The following is a 21651-nucleotide window of genomic DNA, read 5'->3' on the forward strand; positions in this document are numbered from 1 at the left end:
GAAATTACTAGGGAAAGGACTATGAAAAACTTATTAAGGAAAGACACTGAAAGGAGGTTTTGCAGCCTGCTGAGGAAAAGTGCCAGTGCTGGCAGTGTCCCAGAAAGGGACACCTTGAACAGAAAAAACATTTCTACAGCAGCCTTAGCACAGAGCTGCAAATCACCTGGGCCCATTTGTGTAGCCACAGTTAAAACTAGGACTTGCACCTCCTTTTCAAATACTGACATCTGGTTTATGCAGACTTAAGGCTGAGATGAATGGAAGGAAATGTTTAAAACAAGACACAGACTGCAAGACAGATGTGAGGTCAAGAATCCCTTGCGAGATGGATCAAGAAGCCCTTTCAAACATCTCATTAGCAGCATGACAGCTGAGAGCAGCCTGACACTGTAACAGCACCCAAGGGTAGCAGCCTGGCTTTCCAGCACAGCCAGCTTTCCATGGCGAGCGCTGAGCTCTGATGGGCACTCCCTCGCGGGAGTGCTGCACCTCAGGAAGAGTAGCTGCCACTGCAGGTGTTTCTCTGCAACAGAAGCAGCTTTTCTAGATTGCATGTCAAGGCTGTTGCTGTACAAGGGACCTGAGACTGCCAGAAAACAGCTGAGCATCCATCTCACACGCAAGGTTTCCTGGTTCTGGAGTACATGACTAGAGGGGAACACTGATGTGAGCAAACAAACAGGCTACGGTTTTACACAGTCATTTCAGTACGAAACTTGGGTGTTAGGGTTTTTTGAGTTTTTTTTGGGGGGTAGGTGGGAGAGGGATAGGGAAAGAAGAGAAAAAGGGTTTGGTCTCCCTAATAGGGAAAAGCCTCATTAGCATTAAGAAAAAAAAGCCAAACCCACAATATAGCATTTTTTTAAAGTCTTTATTATGCAGAACATAGAATATATTTGAATGAATTTTTTTCCCAAGCAGTTTTTTTCTCCAGTGTTTTTTTTAAACATGCATTGTTACCTTTTTAAAGCCAATGTACCATCTATTTATCTTTTTCCCTGCCCAAAGAGCATCCAAATTCATGTTAATCACGAGTGTAAAAAAAATTAGACATCTGGCATAAAATATTTTGGGGGGAGCCCATTTAAAAATTTTATCTAAAATGTCTTATCTACAAAAAAATCCAATATATATGTACATTATAGCAACACAGAGGCATAAGAATACAGTGCAATTTAAGACGAAGTGCTGTGACTTGGTAATGCTGCCCAGGGCTTGTGGAAATGTGGGCCACCATTGGCTTTGGGGCTGCTAACCTAAAGCCTCAGGCTCCAGCATTCCTCTGTCCTCTCTCAAATGGGTCTGAAATTAACATTGGGAGGCTGGAGATGCATTAAGCTTAATATACCATTAAGGGGTATCAGAAATACTGTATGAACAGGATGAGTTTTGGCAAAAAAAATGAAATGTTTTACAGTGGTCAGATGGTTTGGTGCATGTTTCACCTCGCCATGGGTATTTTTGGAACAGCACCAACCCTTGGCATATTCATGTGAGACCTGTTTACCTACTGTTGAAGAAATGAATTTGCTAGCTGCCAATGCTTCTGAAGTCCCTGACCCTCTCAATAAGTCTCCCGCTTTCAGCAGCCCAGGAACAAGTTACCAGTGGAACTACACAGGAACTATATAAGCTACATAGGAACACTAGTGCAGAGAACTGCACTACTTTTGGCTCCCACATACAGACATTTCCTAAACAGCTGCTAGCCAGGGTCACACACAAATTGAGTTCTAAACCTCTCCCTCCCAAGAAAACAGCAGTACATACTGCTTTAACTAAGAGCACAGAGTATTCTTCCATGGGTTAAAATTCACTGCATTCTTCAAGGTCAGTTTTAATTTCAATTCTTCATACCAAGAGTCACAGCTTAAGGCCTTCAACACACACCACCGTTGTCATCTCTTTCACCCGGCCCCTTTTGGGGATATAAACACAACAGCTCCAATGTCCGCACCAAATGCTTCTCTTTTTAGTGAAAGATAAAGCAAAATAGTTCACACAAACACTTAATGTTTGTGCTCTAGCTTGAAGTCCAAATCCTTGAACAGGTGAACAACTGCAAGGCTGGGGATGTTTACAGGAATACAAAGCCATCACAATGGCATATGAGTTGTTTTTTTTTTTTCTTTTCCTTTCTTTTAAAACCATATTCAAGTTACATGGGTCAAATGACCGGTGCTTTTCCCAAACAGTGGTCCACTGCCACTTGGGTGCCAGGTCCAGCACCAAAGCCAGCTATGCACCTGCTGAAGGATCACACTAAGCATTCCCAAACAGCTCAGTACTTCTCTAGTGCTAAAACAGACCAGACTGCAGGTATCTCAGATCTCCATGCAGAAGGTGCCACCCACACAGACCATGCCTGACACTTTCATAGGCTGCATATAAACTGTAAAAATAATATATATAAACTGTATAAATTCTGACTGAGCACAGTATATTGGGATACATCTCCACAAGTTTCCTTCTCTGTAATGCAGCAAGGGGGCTCATACATAGTGCTCCTGATCCAATGGAGCAAGGTGTTCTCTCAGATGAAGAGTCATGCTCATGCTTTCCTCCAGCCTCTCCTATGATCTCCCTGAATGGATAACACGGCTTCTGAACAAGCAAACAGCTGTAAGCCAAATGCTTTCCAGATGTAAAGAAATTAAAATTTGTATAGAAGGAGAGGATTTACTTGGCATGGAGAGTTTTAGAGGAGTGTCCCTTTAGGCACTGAAAGCTGCATTCCTGTTTTAGGCATACTTGTTCCAGTGCACATGAAAGATCCTTGATGTACAGCTGAGAGTAAGTAATGCCTGACTACCCCTTTTCTCCACCTCTGCTGTATTGGTCCTTCATCCACACAGCAGACAGTCACTGATTTTATGGGCACACTTCCCTTGCCTGCTTTGTGTGAAGGTGCAGCTCTGGCAGTGGGTACCACTTCTGCACTCTTAGAGGAAACAGCAAGAGGAGGATGGATGATGCAATCCCCTCACTGAATGACTTCATCACAGTAAGATGTTTGGTCAACTCACTCCTGAGTCTGCCTAAAGCATAAGCGTGTCACACCAGTAACTCAAGAACCAGAACAGCTCATTAAGGATGCTACTTAGAAAGGAAAATATATAGAAACTACAGAGTTAAATATACCACGTACATACACACACTATACAAAAGTTTGTGTCACATAAAAAAACAAAAAAGAAAGCCCTGATTATTTTGACACAAAAAAACTTGGTTTCTTCTTTGCTGAAGAACTACAGAAAAACTATGAATCAAGTTCCTTCAGACAAAGGTCTACTTGGGAAGGCCAGTTTCTAACAAGAAGCACATCTCTCACTCTTTGCTGATGCTCAGTAATAGGAGCTTCTCAGTTTTCTTACGAGTGAAAAAGTATGGCCATTAGCCTTAAAAAACAGTTATGGTTCTAAACTCTTCACTCTGCTCACCAGAGGCAAAAACTTGCTTGCTAAGTTCTTCAGAGAGGTACTGGGAAAGTAACTATTGTATGTTTATGTATAAGTTTAGCCAACACACAGTACAGGGCAAAATCCTTTGTTCAAAAGCAGCCTTCATTTTCTTTTGAATTTTGCATCTCTTAAGAAATACCAGGACTCATTTTCAATTAGAATGTCTCTGAAAAGTTGGCAAAGACTGAAGTCTTATTTCTTAAGCAGCTTTTTGTCCTTTGTGATCTCTCAAGATTGGTTCTTTCATTCACATCTACTGCCAGGAGAAAAAGGAGACAGATTTCTGGTCAGTACATAAGTATCAAAGCAGCAATCCATCTTACGCATACAGTGACAGCACACATGCTGTAGGTTTGCCTAGCACAAACCAGTACTGCTCCTTCCATTGTGGAAGAGGAGTTTGTTTAGTAGATGCAAAAAGCTTTTCCTGGCTTTCATGCTCAGTGAATTACTGACTTAAAAGTGCAAAATCTTGGACTTGTAACTTCTTACTTTTTCAGAAGCAGTTTCAACAGGTACCAAATTTTGGCAAAACAGGTTCTCTTGAATAAAAGGCCTCCAGGGGAAAGTTGCTTCCCAAAAAGGATACAGCAAGGATGAAATGTAACCAAGCAGTTTGCAAATGCTAACTGCCTGAATGATTTCTGAAATGTCTTTGCAATGCAAAATTCAAAGTCATCTGCAGACAGTGTGACACAGAAGAAAGATACTAAAAGGCAGAAGCTTGAACACAATTACCTCAACAAGTACACCTGGAATCCAAATGGACACCAGTAATTTTTTAATACTGACAATTTCAGCAGTATTACACAGGAGTTGCCTATATTAAGATTTGTCCAGCTGCTGTTCTCCCTTCTAAAGACAAGCTGTTCTAAAAGTGAATCCCAGAGACAAGATTAGGACTCGAGACTTGTAGAATCTATGATAACTCACTTCTAACTTAATATATCACAGTTTTCAAATTGACTTGACTACACAGCAAACACACTGTACATTTGTGAATGCTCAAAACAGCTACCTACTGACCCAAGCTTCAAGGTGGTCAGTTTTGTCTGCTCTTAAACCATTCCATGATCAAGTTAATAGGATCAGGGCTGAAGTCAGGTCTTCCTGAGCTAACCTCATCTTGTTCCCTACTACAATCCAAAAGAGAAAAAAAAAAAAAGGCAATAATTCTTTGAGGTAAAGCTTCTTGAAGTCAGAAAGCAGGTCATCTGCTGGAATGTTAGAGCTAGTCCTGGGCAGAACACAGGTGAGAAAGTAAGCTCAGCTAAACGCAGCTTATCCACTCTGTGGCTGAACAAATGAGACTACTTCATAGCTATCAAAGCTGCACATAAAGACTTCTCGTACTTGTGCACACACTTGGCTCCAGAAGAAGAGCAAATCAACATTAATGGACTAAGACATAAATAGTTATCTGGACCTATTTTCAAACTATCAATTTCAGTTTTTCTCATATAATTAAATTTCTGAAATTCAGTGGTAAAAAAATGAATCAGTGTTTTGAAGTTCCACTACATTCAAATGCAACAAGATCTATAAATGCATGAAGACAGATATTCTATAAAATAGAAGCCAATTCTTCTTTAAATCACCAGATGTATTTGCAGAACTGCTTGGTTCTTGTGGTCAAAGCACTCCTTTCCTGTTAGTTGCAGAGTGAACATAAAAGAACTTTAAAAAAACTAATTTTTTTTTTGCAGCACCATGCAAAGAGCTTAGAGCTGCACTCTGCTTTAGCATTATGATGAAGAATCTGTTTCAAAAAATCCCAGTCACCTGCAAAAAGCATCTTGCTAACCCAGACTGAAGAGCTGGCCCAATCCAAGTGACACAACGTTAATGTTTTACTATCTTTGCAGGAATCCTACAGACTACGTATAAAATACAGAAACAAGCTATACTGCAACTGACTCCTGTTCAAAATTTTTGGTACATCTTTGTTGATCCATTCTGTTCACTGAAAGAATTCAAGATGCAATAACTAAGTAGCAGACCTCCTCTAAGATGTGTTAGAGCAAAGGTGTCTATTTTAAACACAGGGATAGTATGAAACTTGAAAATAAAAATTCCAAACAGCAACTGGCTCAGTGAACACTGATTTAATCAGTGTTGATCAGTAACAGAAACACAAAAGAATAAAGATGTCCAACTAAATGCAATTACAAGGACATTCTTCAGGGAAGGCCTACACAGACATGCAGCTGCCAACAGAGACTTTGCTGTCTGGCTGAATGGAATTACTAGATTCAAGCTGTCCATATGAGCAACAAGGCCAGTGAAGAACACCTCGTATATGACAAGAAACAGATCACAGTTTCACAGATCTGCATGAAATAAGTGGTTCTCCTAAGTCACCCGTTGTATAGACCTGCTTATTAAGGGGTTTCAGTCTTAAGAAGAAGCTTGAGGATTGCTCTGGTTTAATTAAACCCAGGAATATCCTCCTAGAACTTAGCAGTGACTTGTTCACAATTTTAAAAGAATTATAAAGCAAGAGAAATTAAGAAAGCAACACATGCTAAATCCACATTTTTCCTTTTTTTTAAAGAGAAGTATGTCAGAAGACAAAACACAACCCATTAAAAACCCCCAAACAACCCAAACAAAACTCCTCTCCATCACTTACCCTATATCAAGGGGACAATTAGTGTCCAAACCAGGAGACAATCTGGTATCCATACTGGGAAGAAAAAGAGCCTAGAGTTCCAGAAGTCCTTCTGCCTGTGGCTTAAAAAACTAAATAATGTTTGGGAACAATGGTCTTGTCAGTGACATGTCAGCAACACATTTATTTTAAAAAGGCTAAATTCAAGTTTTAAACAGAAGTAACTGCAAATGAAAAAAAACAACTTTGGTTGATTATGCATCTTGTTAAATATGTTGAAGTTAGCAATCAACAGTTTCTCTAGGAAGTCTCCAAGAACAGACAGGTCAGCTCATTCCTTACTGGGAAGATCAGACACCTAGCAGTGACACTGGAAATGCTGCCATGCCAGCATCACACATGCTTACAACATCTCAGCCAGCATTTGGGAGGCTAATGGTGCATACAAAGTCTGAACTGATCAGCCACAGCCAACTTGAGTTGCTGTGAATTCATTGAGACAAATAAATAAAAAAAAGCAACAAGAAAAAATAAAGCCAAGCACCTCTAGGGCCAGACCCTGAAGACATAGGAATCAAAGCTTTTTTTTTAAATCCTCTCCCTATTTACAAAATGCCATTTAGAGCTGATGTGGCCACTTCAGTATTGTGAGGAAATGTCTTTTATGCTAAGCAGTCATAAGTGTGTTGTTCACGGATGCTGTGGCCTGTGTGCCACGGAGTGTCCCATGGGCTGTGTCCCTCCCCCTGAGGCACATGGAAGGGCTTCAGTCTTCTGTTTCTTCATATGTTGTCTCATCAAACGGCCGGTCCAAGAGAGGTACCAAACGGCGACGGGAATATTTCAGTTGCAAAAGGTCCCCAACTTCATTGATTTCTTTTAAAGCCTGACAAGGAGACCACAGTAGATCAGCAGAGGAGACAGATACAAGTACATTATCAACACATCTTTCTGTTTGCATGCCTGCAGACTACTCTGACAGCCATTTCACTTCAGATTTTACTATGCTAGAAACCGGTAACCTCAGAAGTGCATAGGATTTCTTTTTGATTTTAGCATTCAGGAGTTTTGAGACAAAGTCAACACCACTGGTCACTTAACTGAGACTGCCTATGCATCCACCTGACTACTCCCCTTCCAAAGAAGGATCATAATATCCAGCAAACCCCATGACTATTCATAAACAGAAAAAATGAGAATAATATTCCTTCCTTCCTGGAGGTAATGAAGCTGAAGCAGAAAAAAATGTACATGAAGGTTTAACTCATTCATCATTCAGTATGAAAACAACATATGTGTTAGCATACCACCTCTGATCTACTGTATTTTTTAAATTGCAAGATAAGCAAAAGGCAAATTGCCATAGCAAGCTAACAAGTTCTGTAGATGCATTTGTTACATCTACATTTGGTTAATTTGCATTGTCCATATACAACTAGTGATGCAAGCTCTGTACTGTAAACAACATGACACTGGAGATTTGGCCATACAATCCAAGGAATGAAGAAACCAGTCATTCTGGGTAGGACCCCAAGCATTTTCTCCCTAGAAAGCAAGTCCCACTGACAGAGGTTCCCACAAAGGTCACACTTAGGCTACTGATGGCCCAGAACACTGCTAGTGAATTAGCACAAACTTTTGCCGTTTTGACCTGAATTCAAATGTTATGAAGTTTACCAGAGATCAAACATCTGCCAGCGTCAGAAATGAGGAAAGTCCTGGCTCAGCTAATCATGGTTCCATTATGTTGCAATCTCTTTGATAAGACACTGGTTCACAACAGGGTCTCTTAAAAGTCAAACCATAAACTTCATTTCTCTACAGAACACTCCTGGAGCAAGGTACAAAATAAATGAGTTGCTGCAGACAAATCTGCAACAGTATGTCATGCTAATTATTTTATATAGGCAAGTAACAAAGAAATGAGATCAGAAGATTACGTTCAAGCCCAATGTGCTTTTTAATTCAAAGGCTGGCATCCTTCACTTCCTTGAATTGTAAATTTATTAAGATAGGTACATTCAGCATTCCTTCAGAATGTCACTAATTCAACATTAATGCTCCAGTTTTAACATGTTCTGGGTCAAATGCTTGTCTCTTGAGGACAGTTGGCAGATGGGGGTTAATATCCCTACATGCTTTTTTCTTTTTGGATGGATAGTTCAAGTTTTTGTTTCTTTAAACAATGGCCCCTCATGCTTGTTATATCTGGCAGCAAAAACCTCTCCACTCTAAAATCTGGGGGAACGACAAACCCAGAAGTTGGACCTCAGTAAAAACAAAACAAAACGGAAGTGTGGGCACAGTCTGCCAGAGTTTTAAGTAAATATCCCATATGGAAGCAATTTAAAGCTGAATTTCTGTTGAAAGACTATGTTAACTGTTATTCTTGAATGCAGATTTAGGATTTTATTAATTTAAAACAAAAAGGGCCATGTGACCAGCAAAGACTACAAAGGAAATGGCATTGGTGTACTCTGACTTTAGGAGAGTGTAATATATTTTTCATCATTGAAAAGAAAGCACCAGCCCACAGGGATACAGGTTATGAGGGACTTCACTCTGATCCTAGGCCAAATATTTTCAGGCAAGGAAGTTTTATTTACATAAAACACTTAAAATTGTAACTAAGAACTGTTTCCCATCATATGGGTTTAATTAATAAGAACAAGGAAGTATCACAAATATCAGCATTTGCAAGACAAGCTTCTCTTCCCTATGCTTCAAACTCAGATAAATTTTGTTTAGAAAAAATGCTGTAAGAGCCCTAATTAGCACCCACACATACACAGATGGGCTATCAAGTTGTCCTCTCTGCTGAGCTGAAGCTCTCTGTCAGCTCTCCCCAAATCCATTCACTTTAGTTCTTTCTCCTCCTGGATATTGTTGCCACAGTTCAGCAGAGGGATTAGATCTGAGAGCTGCCTAAATGATTAGCTGCCTGAAATCAATCGTTTTTCACTGCATCACAAGAAAACACAACACAAATTCACTGACATGAAGACTTGCTCCTTATTAACTCCTCTTGCCAATGTTCTGGGTTCAAAGCATGCAGCTATTTTGAACCTTAAAGTGGGTTACACTAACTTGGAACAAAGCCTGCACATACTGAGCTGAATCAGGATTTTTTCATTCACTTCAAAATTCACACCTCATTTTCCTCTGGATTAATTTTTTGGGTAGACAAACCCTAATATATTGAACAAGCATTTCATCAATTTAGAGGATTTAACACTTACAGAGGTACTCTAGGAATTAATCTTATGTTAAAAGCACGAAACTTGAAATATTTTCTGGAAAATGCAGACAGACTTGTAAATGAATTGACAGGAGAAAAGGTTTTTTAAGCAGAGTAATAAAAGTTACAGATAGGTTTTGGAAGAGAGCATGTGTAGTACTTATACAGACCCTGCAAAAGCAGCTTGTTAAAGTAAAGGCTCAAGCTAGTCACTAAAGAAGACAAGAACCTAACCAACAGCAAGACTGCATGAGTGCACGACTGCCCAGGTAGTGCCAGCGTATCAAGTTTGTACAGCTTCAGTTTTAGCTCAGTTTGCAGCAATATGATTTCAGAGACTTCAGTTTTCTTTCTTTTCCTTCCTCCCACATCCTACCCATTCATCCCCACTCCATGTCCACCTGTCCAGAAGTTACTGCTCCCTCATTTGTGTCAATGCACTCAGTTCTATTATCGTTCTCTGAGCCAAATCCCTGATACTATTCATTTTATACAAACTGAAAGGAAGAGAAGGAGAGGGCCTTCTCCAAACATACTGGTTCAAAATTTTTATTTGGAACAGAAACAACTGAATTTGGATAATTAAGGGAAGAGCAGCAGGACAAGTAGCTGGGAAGGAACTCCTTAAGCAGTCTGTTGCTGGAGTGTCACATTAGAGAATCTCTCAGGTCTTACAAGGCAGAAACAATTGAGAAGCAGCAAGTACAGCACTAGAGATACATGGCAGGTTGTTTAATACTATTCAACAACACTAAACATATATTACCAAACTGCACACGCACCACTCACTGCCTTACTAATTTTCATAACAAAAATGAAATACAAAAAGCATGCCATTTTAAGCTGTTCATTTGGAAGTTCAGCAGCAGCGAAGTGTGAAAAGGTTGAATCTATTTTTTTTTTTTTGACAAGACATTAGTAAATATCTGTTTATATGTCCCATTTGCTGTTTATATATTGAAGTGTTACCTACCTGATCATATTTGGGCATGATTTCCCCTCTCTAACTCTATGATGACTACTCCCAATCCCCCTCTGGTCCACAAAATGTTCAAAAATACTTTCAAGGATTTTTTTCTCCACAATTTTCTCAAGATTAAGGTGAGGTTTCTCAACCTGCAGTTCCTCAGATCACACTTTTTGCCCTTCTTGAAGAGAGTAGTGACATGTGCTGTCTTCCAAACCTCCAGAACCTCCCTCAGTCACCATGACCTCCTGCCGAAGATGATAATCAAGAGTGGCCTTGCAGTCAGCTCTCTAAACACTTGTGGGTCCACCCCATCAGTTCCCATGGATCTGTGCATGTTCAGTTTGTTTAAACTTATTGGAGCCTCCTTCACACTAAAGGTAAGTCTTAACTGCTCCATACTTTTCCACTGATCTTATGGTCCCAGGATTCCTGAGTCAAGCCTCACGAGTAGACTGTGACAACAAAGGCACCGAGTACCCTCATCTCTTGCATGTCATTTGTCACCTGATTCCCTTTGCCATTCAGCAGCAGCCCCCCATATTTTCTCTACTCTTCCTTTTGCTACTAATATACCCATAAAAGCCCTGCCTGCTGCATTTCATGTCCTTCGACAGATTGAGTTCCAAGTGGGCTTAGGCTTTCCTGACCCCAATCCCTGCATGCTCAGAACTATGTCTCTATTCCTCCTGTTCCTGCTTGCACCTCCTTTTTATATGCTTCCATAACATGTTTTTGTTGGTTGTTGATCCATGCAGGCTTCCCACATTCACTCTCCTGTAAGTCAGGATGGATCATTCTTCAGGGGAGAAGGGAGGAGGAAAAAAATCAATTAGCTGTCCTGGACACCTCCTCTCTTTAAGGCTGTATCCTATGGGATTCTTTCAAGTAGGTCTCTGAACAGGACAGAGTCTACTCTCATGAAGTCCAAGTTCATGACTCAACCTAGTTTAGGTTCTGAGTCACAGACCCTCAAAGTGGGAAAAAAAACACAATGCAAAACTTTGACAGTGCCTAATACATGCCATGTCCATCAAAGAAGATTATTCAGAAGACTTAAGAGTGAATGTAGCTACCACTTCAAAACATACTAAGAATAGTCAGGCTTATTCATATAATCCTTTTGCAACTCTATTAGTCAGAGAATAACTGCTATCCTTACTTTTTAAGGCAGCATCTCCTAACTGTGATGCAGGCCTCCTCAGAGAGGACCTCCGTTCCCTCTGGAACATGCTTACTGCAGGCAGGAGTCAGTAAGGCATTGCACGTGGCACAGACTCATTAGGACAAGATTATTTAAGATAAAAGTGCTCAGAAGCTGTAAAGAAGAACTGGAGTAATCTTTGGAATAAAAATTTTCACTAGTAATCATGTGCTTCCATCCGAGAAGAATATAAATGTTTTAGAGGTTTTCAGGTTTTTTTTTTTCTTCTTACCATTAGCATCTAGGGTCAGTAAAAGCAGAATTTTTTCCTTCTAAAAGGTTCAGTGCAAAGTACAGCCTCTTAAGAGGGGAAAAAGCATTGTCTCACAGGAATGAGACTGTCACCTTCACATAATCTAAAATAGAAAAGTCCTGAGGTTTACTGTAGGCAGCCATTCTGCACTGTTGAAGCAAGGAAAGAGAGATGGAGTCATGGCCAGGTCTACTACAAAAGACTTCGAAGATTAGGTTCAATTAGTTTGTGTACCAAACACTGAACCAGTGCACAAAAAACAGACAGTTGTTGTATCTGTTTATAGCAGGCATGAGCAAAAGGAAGACGAGACACTTACTGTATCAAGCATCTCTTTGGTATGAGCTGCAGACAAACAGAATCTGGCTCTGGACTCGATGATGGGAGTGGCCGGGAAGCCCACAACCACAACACCGATGTTCCGCTTCAGCATCTCACGTCCAAACGCACTGCCGGAGAGAACAAGATCGTCGCAATTATTCCACTGGCAGCAAAGCCAGAGCATGAAGGTCTCAGTGTGTTAATGCATACAGGCCTTTGCTGAAGCAAGCCTGTAACAACACAATTTGGACCTTCCGGTGCTTTCTTTTAGAGGCAGAATGCCTGCTCACAAAAGCCTTTTTTTAATTCACTCCCAAGAGGTGGTCCTTCTCAAAAGGTTTCACTGTATTAAGTTCCAACAAAGCTGAAAGATTATATGTGGCAGAGACTGGTCTTATAGCAGGCTGTTTCTAAATGGATTTGTAACTTAAGCTTGGAAATCTTTCCGATAGGAAATAGGGATTTTAGCTCAGATGTTTGACTATATAAGGAATCCCTCACGCTGCAATGCCCCAAAGCAGATGTTTCTGCAGTTTCAAGATGTTTTATCGCCAATTGAACTTGATTAAAGTACAGTAATGTGTCATAGAATGTACCACTTTTTAAGAGCCTGTCATGGGAACCATTGAATCACCACAGTAAACTGTGAAATCATCTAATATGATACCAAATATTTCAAAGAAAGGTGCAAAAATCTCATACAACTGTCACACTGTTTTATTGAACTACCTTCAATAAAATAAATTCTTAAAGAGATTAAAGAAATTAGTGGCTGTGAGTTATGCTACGAGAGGCACAAAGATATTGATCCTTTCTGTAATGGCAGTGCAATTGTGGGTGTTTCTACAGGCCACAGGAAATGGTTAATCTGTTTTGAACTGACCTTGTTGTGAGAAGTAGCAATGAACTTAAGAGGCTTATAAGGATGTATAAAAATAACATTCTTTTACTAGGTTGTTAAATTTTCTGCCCCAACTATTTTCCTTATAAATAGGTGCATCCTGATACGCTTCATTTTGTATCCATTTAGTACCCTCAAACTATTGTAAAAACAGACTACAAGGGACAAAGAAAGGATCAAGTAAACCCGATGCAGATCCTAAGGGCCAACTCTTGTCAGGGCTCTTTGTTCTTGCTCATTTCAAGTTAGTGGTCCAACTGCTCAGCTAATCAACATTTCCATCAACATTTCCAGGGAGAAGATTGTACTGACTGGCAGAGCAGCTGGGCAGTGGAAACAGTATGCCTCTGTGTGCTGGATGGTGCACACTGCAGACCGGCAAGGCCTGTAAAGGTAACAGGACTTTCAAACTGTGTTACACTGAGAAGGGTGGAGAAAGACTTTATCTGCCTTTGTGCAGAGTGCTAGATGATGCTTGTTCTGTCACAGAACCAAAGTGCTTAGCCAGACTGAAGCCTAGCTGAGCTAGTAAAGCACTAGAGATGTTCAGTAAGGCTTAAAATGAAACTATGCTTTCCAAATTTGAAAGTGTTGATTGAGTACTGCATTATATAGACAATGAAAAGCAGCAGTCAAAGCCAAGCTGTCCTCGAAATCAGGTTCATGTTTATGTTGCAAAAAACTTTAATATATACATTATATCCTCCTTGCAGAATTTTAGCCTTAATTATATGCAAGGCACCCCACAAATGCATAAGTATTTATAAAGCTATGTGCTCCAGTTGTACTAGTATTTACAATACTAATACCTGACTGATTAAATCCAGACCTCTTAAAAACTTGGGATTCATTAAATACATGTTCTTGTGTCCAATCATGTCTTGTCCCCTCTGCTTTTCCTTTTTTTAATTTTCAAAGTTCACCTCTGGAAATGTTGGCTGCTTCTGATTCAGGAGCTGGTTGAAAGACTTCCTCCAATAACTTTTAACGTTAATTTCTATTCAGTTTCGACTCCTCTTTAGCACATTTATACACTTTACATATAAACAGAATGGCAACACACCCACCCCCAACAACCCCCCAAACCTTTAAAACATGAATTGTAGTGGCAAAATTGCTTCCTCAAAGTGCTTCCTTGCTGCCCCAGATTTTCTCAAGTTCACTTTTATAGGATGTTTCCATATTTCATAAGACTCAGAAATGATCATAAAAGCAAAAATCAAACCAGTCTGTTCTTATATTTAGAAAACAATATTGCACCACCCTGGCTTTAAAGAAGACAGATAAACCTACCCAATTTTTGCTGGCATGTACAGCATCAGAGGCACAACAGGGGAATCTTCATTTCCATAGATGATAAAGCCCATCTCTTTCAGTCGTCTCCTGAAATATCTTGTGTTCTCTGCTAGTTGCTGCACACGTGCTCTCCCTAGAAAAGAAATTAAGGTAAGACTGAACTCAGTTGTCAAAAATCACATGCATAACTGCAACACAAGACCTCCAGCTAAAGTATAAAATATGAATGTGCCACCTGTGTTTATGGAAGCATTAAATATAAATGCAAATTGGAATTTGAAGTTTCTTCTCCCTCATGTAATCAAGATTGATCATGCATTTTCTGACAAGTCTATAGCTGAATGGACTAGGACAGGCACAACCATCAAGCCCAAGCATTCCCTAGTTTTCTATATCAGGTTTTCAATCAAGAGGTACCTGGCAAAACAAGGCAGTTAGCTGCTTTTAAACAAGATTCAAAATTTTCTCAAAATTCACTAGTAACTGCATCTTGAAGAAGAGTTTGCTTACACTTTGAATAATTAATGGAAACCTATTGAATCAGCTCGGGCTGTTCACCACATTTTATCCTGCTTGTCTGTATTAATATAAATTACTACTTTCCTCTTTAGATCTCCTTGCTGAACTGATCACGTGGCTGCTCCCTAACCTTTTTCACTTAAAATGAGCTGGGTTTAAATTAAACCAATTACTTCTGATAATCCAGCTCACTTCACATAACTGGCAGCAGCTGATTTATCATGTATTCAACAAATTCTGTATGGATTTTTTTGACATTTGTCAAAATTAGTACACAGGACATTAGATAGTATAATTGAAATATTTCAGCTGTTCAGATATGCATAGAACAACCTGTTCATCATTTAATTAAATTCTAGCCTAACACAGTGTACTACATTCCTGTTTTACCCAGAAAAAGGTTTGTATCATCTCACCTAAGCAGATCATAATGCATTTCTGATCAATTAATACTCTAATGTGCTTAAGAGATTAAGCACTATGCCATTGATGAGACTATAATAAGTAACACTTATAATTACTTGTCTCTGATCCACAGAATATATTTCTGGATAACCAATTATCCAAATAGTGCCTTGTCCAGACGGGTGATTCATATACCAAACCTTTATATGTACAGCAGTGTGGATCTATTCCACATAGTGAAGTCAGCTGCTAGATATTAATCATCTTTCTTTAAAGTTGTAGATAACATAAGGTGATTAACTAAAAGGAATGTCAGGTCTCAAAGAAACATCCAACACCCACAATATCTCTGCTCCAGGCCAGAACAAATGTAATTTTAAGAACATATAGTATTTGTTGCCGAGAGTATCAGACATTCCACCCACAACCAGGCAATCAAAGGCAAAATCCCATCAAAGGCATAAGAAAAAAGGATGAAACCTGTTAAGTTTGCAAAACTTGGCCTATCATTAGGGGGTAGGAGCTGGTATTTTAACAGCACTGACTGCCATTTAAGAAATTTCTTCTTCTCCATTAAGAGCATTATTTCTTAATCTTCTCTCCCCCCAGAGTTTCTGCAGAAGCTTAATTCCTCTTCCCCCAAAAGCAGTAAGATTTCAGTGAAACACAAAGGCATCTTGAGCTTATGAAACTAAATTTTTAATTGGTTCACATAAGATCAGGTCCTCTACTGGAGACTCAGCTTTCTTTTATGTTTTCAGACCAATTATTTGGTTATTTTAAATACCTCAGACTACAAAATGAAGTTGAAAAAAAAAAACAAACAACCCAATCAAATTAGAAGAAACAGGTCTACTGCAAGATACTAACAATAGTGGGCCAAAAGCCACTACTTGCATTTCTAACATTGAGGCAGTCAATAAATACACAAGTGTCCACAGCAAACTACATGCGGAAAAAAGCTACTTTGGTACCTTCTAAGAAAGCTGCATCTGCACATCTACACAGAAATGCATCAATTTCTGTCATTTCAGGTAAGTGATGTATAATCAGCCCTTCTCCCATGACATGGAATGCAGCTTTTGCCATACATACATTTTCTCCAAGTTCCCATAAAGCATGGTTTACAGTGCTTTAAGCAGAAGGAACTTCATCACTTTTGTGGTTTTCCCCTCTACACATTCACACCCTTTTCGATGTTGTTGGGAGCCTTCCAAATAAAGATTAAAGAGCAATCTTAATTTGTAGTTGGCAACTGCTTCACTAAGTCTTCCCTAAACTCCTTCCAATAAAAAGAGGTTATGATTCTAGATTTGTCCTTATAGATTGAAGAGTGCTTTGAGATGCAAACAAGTTTCATGCACAAGTCTTTCAGTTCTCTACAGAGATGTAATCACCTATTACAGCAACTGACAGATTTGGAAAACGCTTGCCTTTTTCAGCTTTGTGAGTCTCAAAAGTCTGCCAGATTTTACTTCCCTTTAGAACCATCAGGCAATTTACTGAAATTATTACTTCTCTAAAAACTTTTCACCGTGGCTACAATAATATTACCAAGAACTTGAAAATATATTCAGTGGTGTCTTCTCACTACCCACCCCATGTCATTACCATCTGAAGAGAACTGTAGCTGTGGTGAAGCAAACCACTGGGAATCAAACAAGAACTGAGCACAGGTTCCTTGTCCTGATTGCCTTTCTCCCTGCATCCATGCATTTTGTGCAACTACTCTTCTCTGCACTTCAACATATTTCGTGTCTATTCCATATAAAATCCTGCACTCAGAGAGTGATGCCACATGCTAATTGAATAGGGTTTGCAATATTACGCAACAAGCATATACCCAGCGTTCAGCTCTGCTAACATTTGCTGGTTCAGCCCCACTGGTACACACTAGTGTAGTGGGCTGTTAACTGCTACTACAGTTCTACCATGTTTTCTGGGACCACAAAGACAAACCAAGCAGTGTCTGGAGACAGCAGCTGCTAATCTCACTTGTACCCAAACAGTGCTTGAACATTCAGAGAGGGCCTCAAAGTCCCTTCTCAGCGCAAGCATCTTTCTGAAGCTCAGAGCTCAGTCCAGTTCTGCTCAACTGTAGGCCTAAAAAAATTTCCAGGACTGCAGCAATTCTCCAGAAGTTGGCTTTTTTGGCAGTATGCAGCTTCAGTTTTAAGACCATGGAAAAAAAAAAGGCCAGATCAGACACCACTCTGCCAATTGTTCTTGCATAGGAGTTGTGCAATAATTCTGGTAACAGCCTTTCATCTAGGAAACTGGAATGTGATGACCTTCAGGGAGAGAAGGAAGGGGGGAAGAAAGGGATGATTACTGGAACTGAGTTCTTCAAAAGGCTAAAAAACTAGAACTGCTTATCAGATCAACTGATCTGAAGTCCCTCACGGGTCCTGTAAATGGCTTAAACTAGCTACTGACAGACCAACACTGGAATTAGAGGATTAACTAATGACTTCTCCTTTACCCTTTCACAAGTTTACTGCAGCCATATCAAGATTGCTCTTGCAATTCAGTAAAACACTTCCTGCTTGCAGCAGCCTGGGCATCATTTAGTCTAAAGTGCACATGTATCCCCTAAAGAAAACGGTGCTATCATATCAAAAGTAAAGGTCATATGCCATCTATAGGGGAGAAACACTCTCCTGGGAAGTTACGCGGCCACAAAGATCTAATATTTGTAATGTTTCTGCCATCTATTAAGGCTGAAGAATAAGCTATCATAGATGGTATGGACACAAAAGAAAATCAGTTCGACCAGGATGTATCTGTTTTCCCCCAGCTCTTGTGATCTCTAGGCAATAATTGGAGAGCAATCACAAATCTATTCTTCCAAACAGTGCAACACTTCATCAGCACAGCTTCTGGAGAAATAAAAGGCAAGTTGCATTGTACACACACAGACTAATGGCTGACACTGAACTCCAAGGGGCAAACCAACTTCACATAGGCAAAAACACACAAGCAGGATTTTATCTGCTTGTCACACTAGGGATCACTGTCTCCTGGATCTAAAACAAAGATTCTTGCGGCAATAAAAAGGAAGCTGTATGTTTACATTTTTATTTAATTCTTATAAAGACTTCAAAGCAAAATAGTAGGACACATCTTGAAAAATGGTTCCTAAACAGTGAAACTGTAAACTGTATGCACAAGCTCTTGTTGGTCAACAAATATGAGTTCACATTAGATAGCTATGATGAAGTTCTATATTCTTCCATTAACCAATCTTTTAGTTGTTCAACGCATTAGAGTTTTATTACTGCAGTCTTAATTTAACCTATTTATTTTATTGTCAACATGGACAGTGAGGCTAAACTAAGCAATTTCATCCTTTACCTTACATACCAGTTGAACACTAACATATTTGGTTATAATGATTAAATGAAAAATTTAGAATAAAAAAACCTCTTTATATGAACAGATTGCAATTCAGTACATGCAGAATCGTTCCACCTGTGATACATATTTATTGCCTCAATTACTCAGGCCCTCAATAACAGCTCATGCTGTAACACAATGAACACCTTCAGTTTTGGTATTCATTATGTGATCAAGGAAATTAAAACATTTACTAGCAGAGATTTCAGAGAATTCTGTGAGAACTTGTGAAGATGTAGTCTGATAGCACACTGCCTCTGGTAAGACTCAGTATGTGTTTAACAAGAAGTAGGTTTTGTTAGTAAGATTGGCTAAGGCATATTAAAGACATTTTCAATCACTGCAAGAAGATGATTATGGCAAGTTATTATAACAGATCCAGAAGGCATCTTTGAAATGAAAACACTCTATTAATTCTTTAAAAAGAGTTACTTTCAGTCTCTGAAATGAATGTAGTTCATTTTGCATTGTTTTTCAAGCTTGTCCCATCTTACAAACTACTGACAGCACAGAGGTGTTACAGGTGAGAAGCATTATATCACCTACTTGACAGATGTGCCATCCTTAATTTGTGGCAGAGTCATTTCAGTTAGTATAGCTTATTTCAGTCAAGGAAGGGATTTATCCAGCAATAACTTTACCCTGACAAATACCACAACTTTACTGATGTTAGCATGACCTCAGCAGGTATATTTTGCTTGGAGGGCTATCAATTTTGTAGGACTACTTAGCCGGGCAGGTCTATTGTCCTCTCCTTTCCTGACAGCCACAATTCAAGGAATCTAATAAAACTTATCCTTCCTTTGTAACAAATGCCTTCCCAGGACTAAACAAGTTAATTTTTTGGGTCTTTCTTAGAAGAAAAAATGGAAAAAAAAAAAATCAAGCTAACTAAAAGAAGATACTTTGCCAACTAAGTCCTCATGCAAATTATGGCTCTCTATGTGTGTGTATATGCAGAATCACAGACTGGGTAAGGCTGGAAAGGACCACGGTAGGGACCATTTGGTCCAACCTCCCTGCTCAACCAGGGTCATCCTAAGCACATTTCACTGGATTGCATCCAGATTGTTATTGAATATCTCCAGTGAGGGAGACTCCACAACCTCTCTGGGCAGTCTGTTGCAGTTAACCTGCACAATAAAGAAGTTCTTCTTTATGTTCAGGTGGAACTTCCTGTGCATCAGCCCTGCTAGAAAGCAGCATACACATGGTATGAAAAAACATCAAAGCAACAGATCTCAACCTACTTTTTCAGAAAATAATGCTGAAAGGCGTTTTATAACCTGAGCACTAAAGTTTACTGACTGTTGTGTGAAATAAAAAGAGCTTTTGGAAAGGTCAAGTTCTGTAGCATCCACCATTGTTTCCAAATGGCATGACCAACCTACAACCCAATTTTATGGAAGTCCTTGACTACATAAGTTTACTAAAATTTTTACCAGACATGTACGATATCAAAAGTCAACCATCAATGAAAACAAAACAAACAAATAACAGAAGACACCAAAACCAAATCAAAAAACAAACAACAACAAAAAAAATCAAACAACAAAACAAAACAAAAATGAAACACCAAAAAAACCCCACAAAACCAACAACAAACAAACCAACCAACCAACCAAAAAACCAAAAACACCAAAAAAACCAAACAAAAAACCCCAGAAAACCAACCAACCAACCAAAAAAACAAAACCAAAAGAGATCACAATCCATTATGAAGGCACAGAGAACAAAGTGATCCATTGTGTCCTGGTCCCCAAACAGAAGATGGCTAAATACACCCTACATGGAAAGGATATGGACCAGGTTGCAGCATTTTGTCATTGCTTTTCTGAGAGCACCAGTATCAACGACATGGAAGATAAAGTACTATTTCATTAGCATGGATAGAGCTTTTTCTTCATATACCTTGCTATCAATGAGCCAAACAGAAGAAAATAAGAGAGAATTTCTACTTCAAAAAGCCTCTATTTTCAGACATTGGAAGTGCTTAAATCAAAGTAAACTGCTGAGGAAAACTTGGTTACATGTATCATTCTCTAGAAGTTTGTTTCTTCAAGTCAGAGTGATGCTATAATATAATCAAGCTTGTAAATTTTTCCACATTAGAATCCCCTTGTTTTTGCAAAGGCTTATATTTTCATTCTGTTTATTATTCCTATATTTCTGTCTTTTGGTTGGCTGTTTCAGTGGAAGACATAATTCAGCATATTCTGTTTTGGAAACAAGCATTTTTCAAATCTCAACCAGGAATTCAATATTCTTGTGCTGATTTAACAGATTCTCCACTAAGCTTTCAGAAGCAAAGTTGCCTCCCAAGGGTTTATGAAAATCTTTTGCAATGTTAACATAATAAGTCCAGTTGTTTTGTGGACACTAAACTTCTAAATACCTCATCATTAAAAAAAACAACGCAACAGCCAATTTCTTTTTTTGAGAAGACATAAAAGCACTACTACCCTTTTACTGCCATAAACATGTTTTTCATACAAGATACAGATATCTCTCCTCTTGAAGGCTTTTCCTGAAGAGCACAAGTCAAGCATAACTTTTAATAACATTAGCATGCTGACAAAAAGACCCGAAATGTTTTTAGATTTGTCAAGTAGCAGAAAGGACAAGCACAATTTAAGAATATCTGCCTGGAAGCAAGGGTCAGATTAGAAACAAAGTCGTACCTATTAGGGACTACAGTAAGTAACTTAAAACCAGAGAAAGTAGAGAGAGATTTTAAACTTTTTAAACACTGGAACACTAAACAAAATTCCAGTTCAACATTGATTAAATGCCAGCACTTTTACCTTTTAAGGAAAAGTTTCACTAAGAGAAACAGGGAGAGCACAGTGCTGTTAAAAATGCTGTACTGGATGTTTAAGGACCTAGGACGTGCTGATTTCATCCAGAGATGATTTTAAGACGCTTGTAATATCATCTATCAGAAAGAAGGCTCCTGACGTGAACTCACACCTCAAGGCAGAAAGAGGGATCAAGACCTATTCACGTGTACAACCCTGACAAAGGCAGCACTCGCTCACGCAATAATGGAAAGATGACCACCTACACTAACTTACCC

General features: G+C 39.1%; 1 protein-coding gene across 1 annotated transcript in view; it reads right to left on the minus strand.

The window, feature by feature from the left end:
- Positions 1-855: 855 nt before the first annotated feature.
- Positions 856-21651, minus strand: part of SPTLC2 (serine palmitoyltransferase long chain base subunit 2) — a 77670-nt gene continuing 56874 nt past the window's right edge. The window contains exons 10-12 of the mRNA XM_064658810.1: positions 14253-14388; positions 12057-12186; positions 856-6961 (exon numbers count right to left, since the gene is read on the minus strand). Coding sequence (XP_064514880.1) covers positions 6842-6961; positions 12057-12186; positions 14253-14388 — 386 coding nt within the window. The 3' untranslated portion in view covers positions 856-6841. The remainder of the gene's footprint in view (positions 6962-12056; positions 12187-14252; positions 14389-21651) is intronic.

This window comes from Pseudopipra pipra, chromosome 6 (assembly GCF_036250125.1).
Source record: "Pseudopipra pipra isolate bDixPip1 chromosome 6, bDixPip1.hap1, whole genome shotgun sequence".
Taxonomy (NCBI): Eukaryota; Metazoa; Chordata; class Aves; order Passeriformes; family Pipridae; genus Pseudopipra; species Pseudopipra pipra.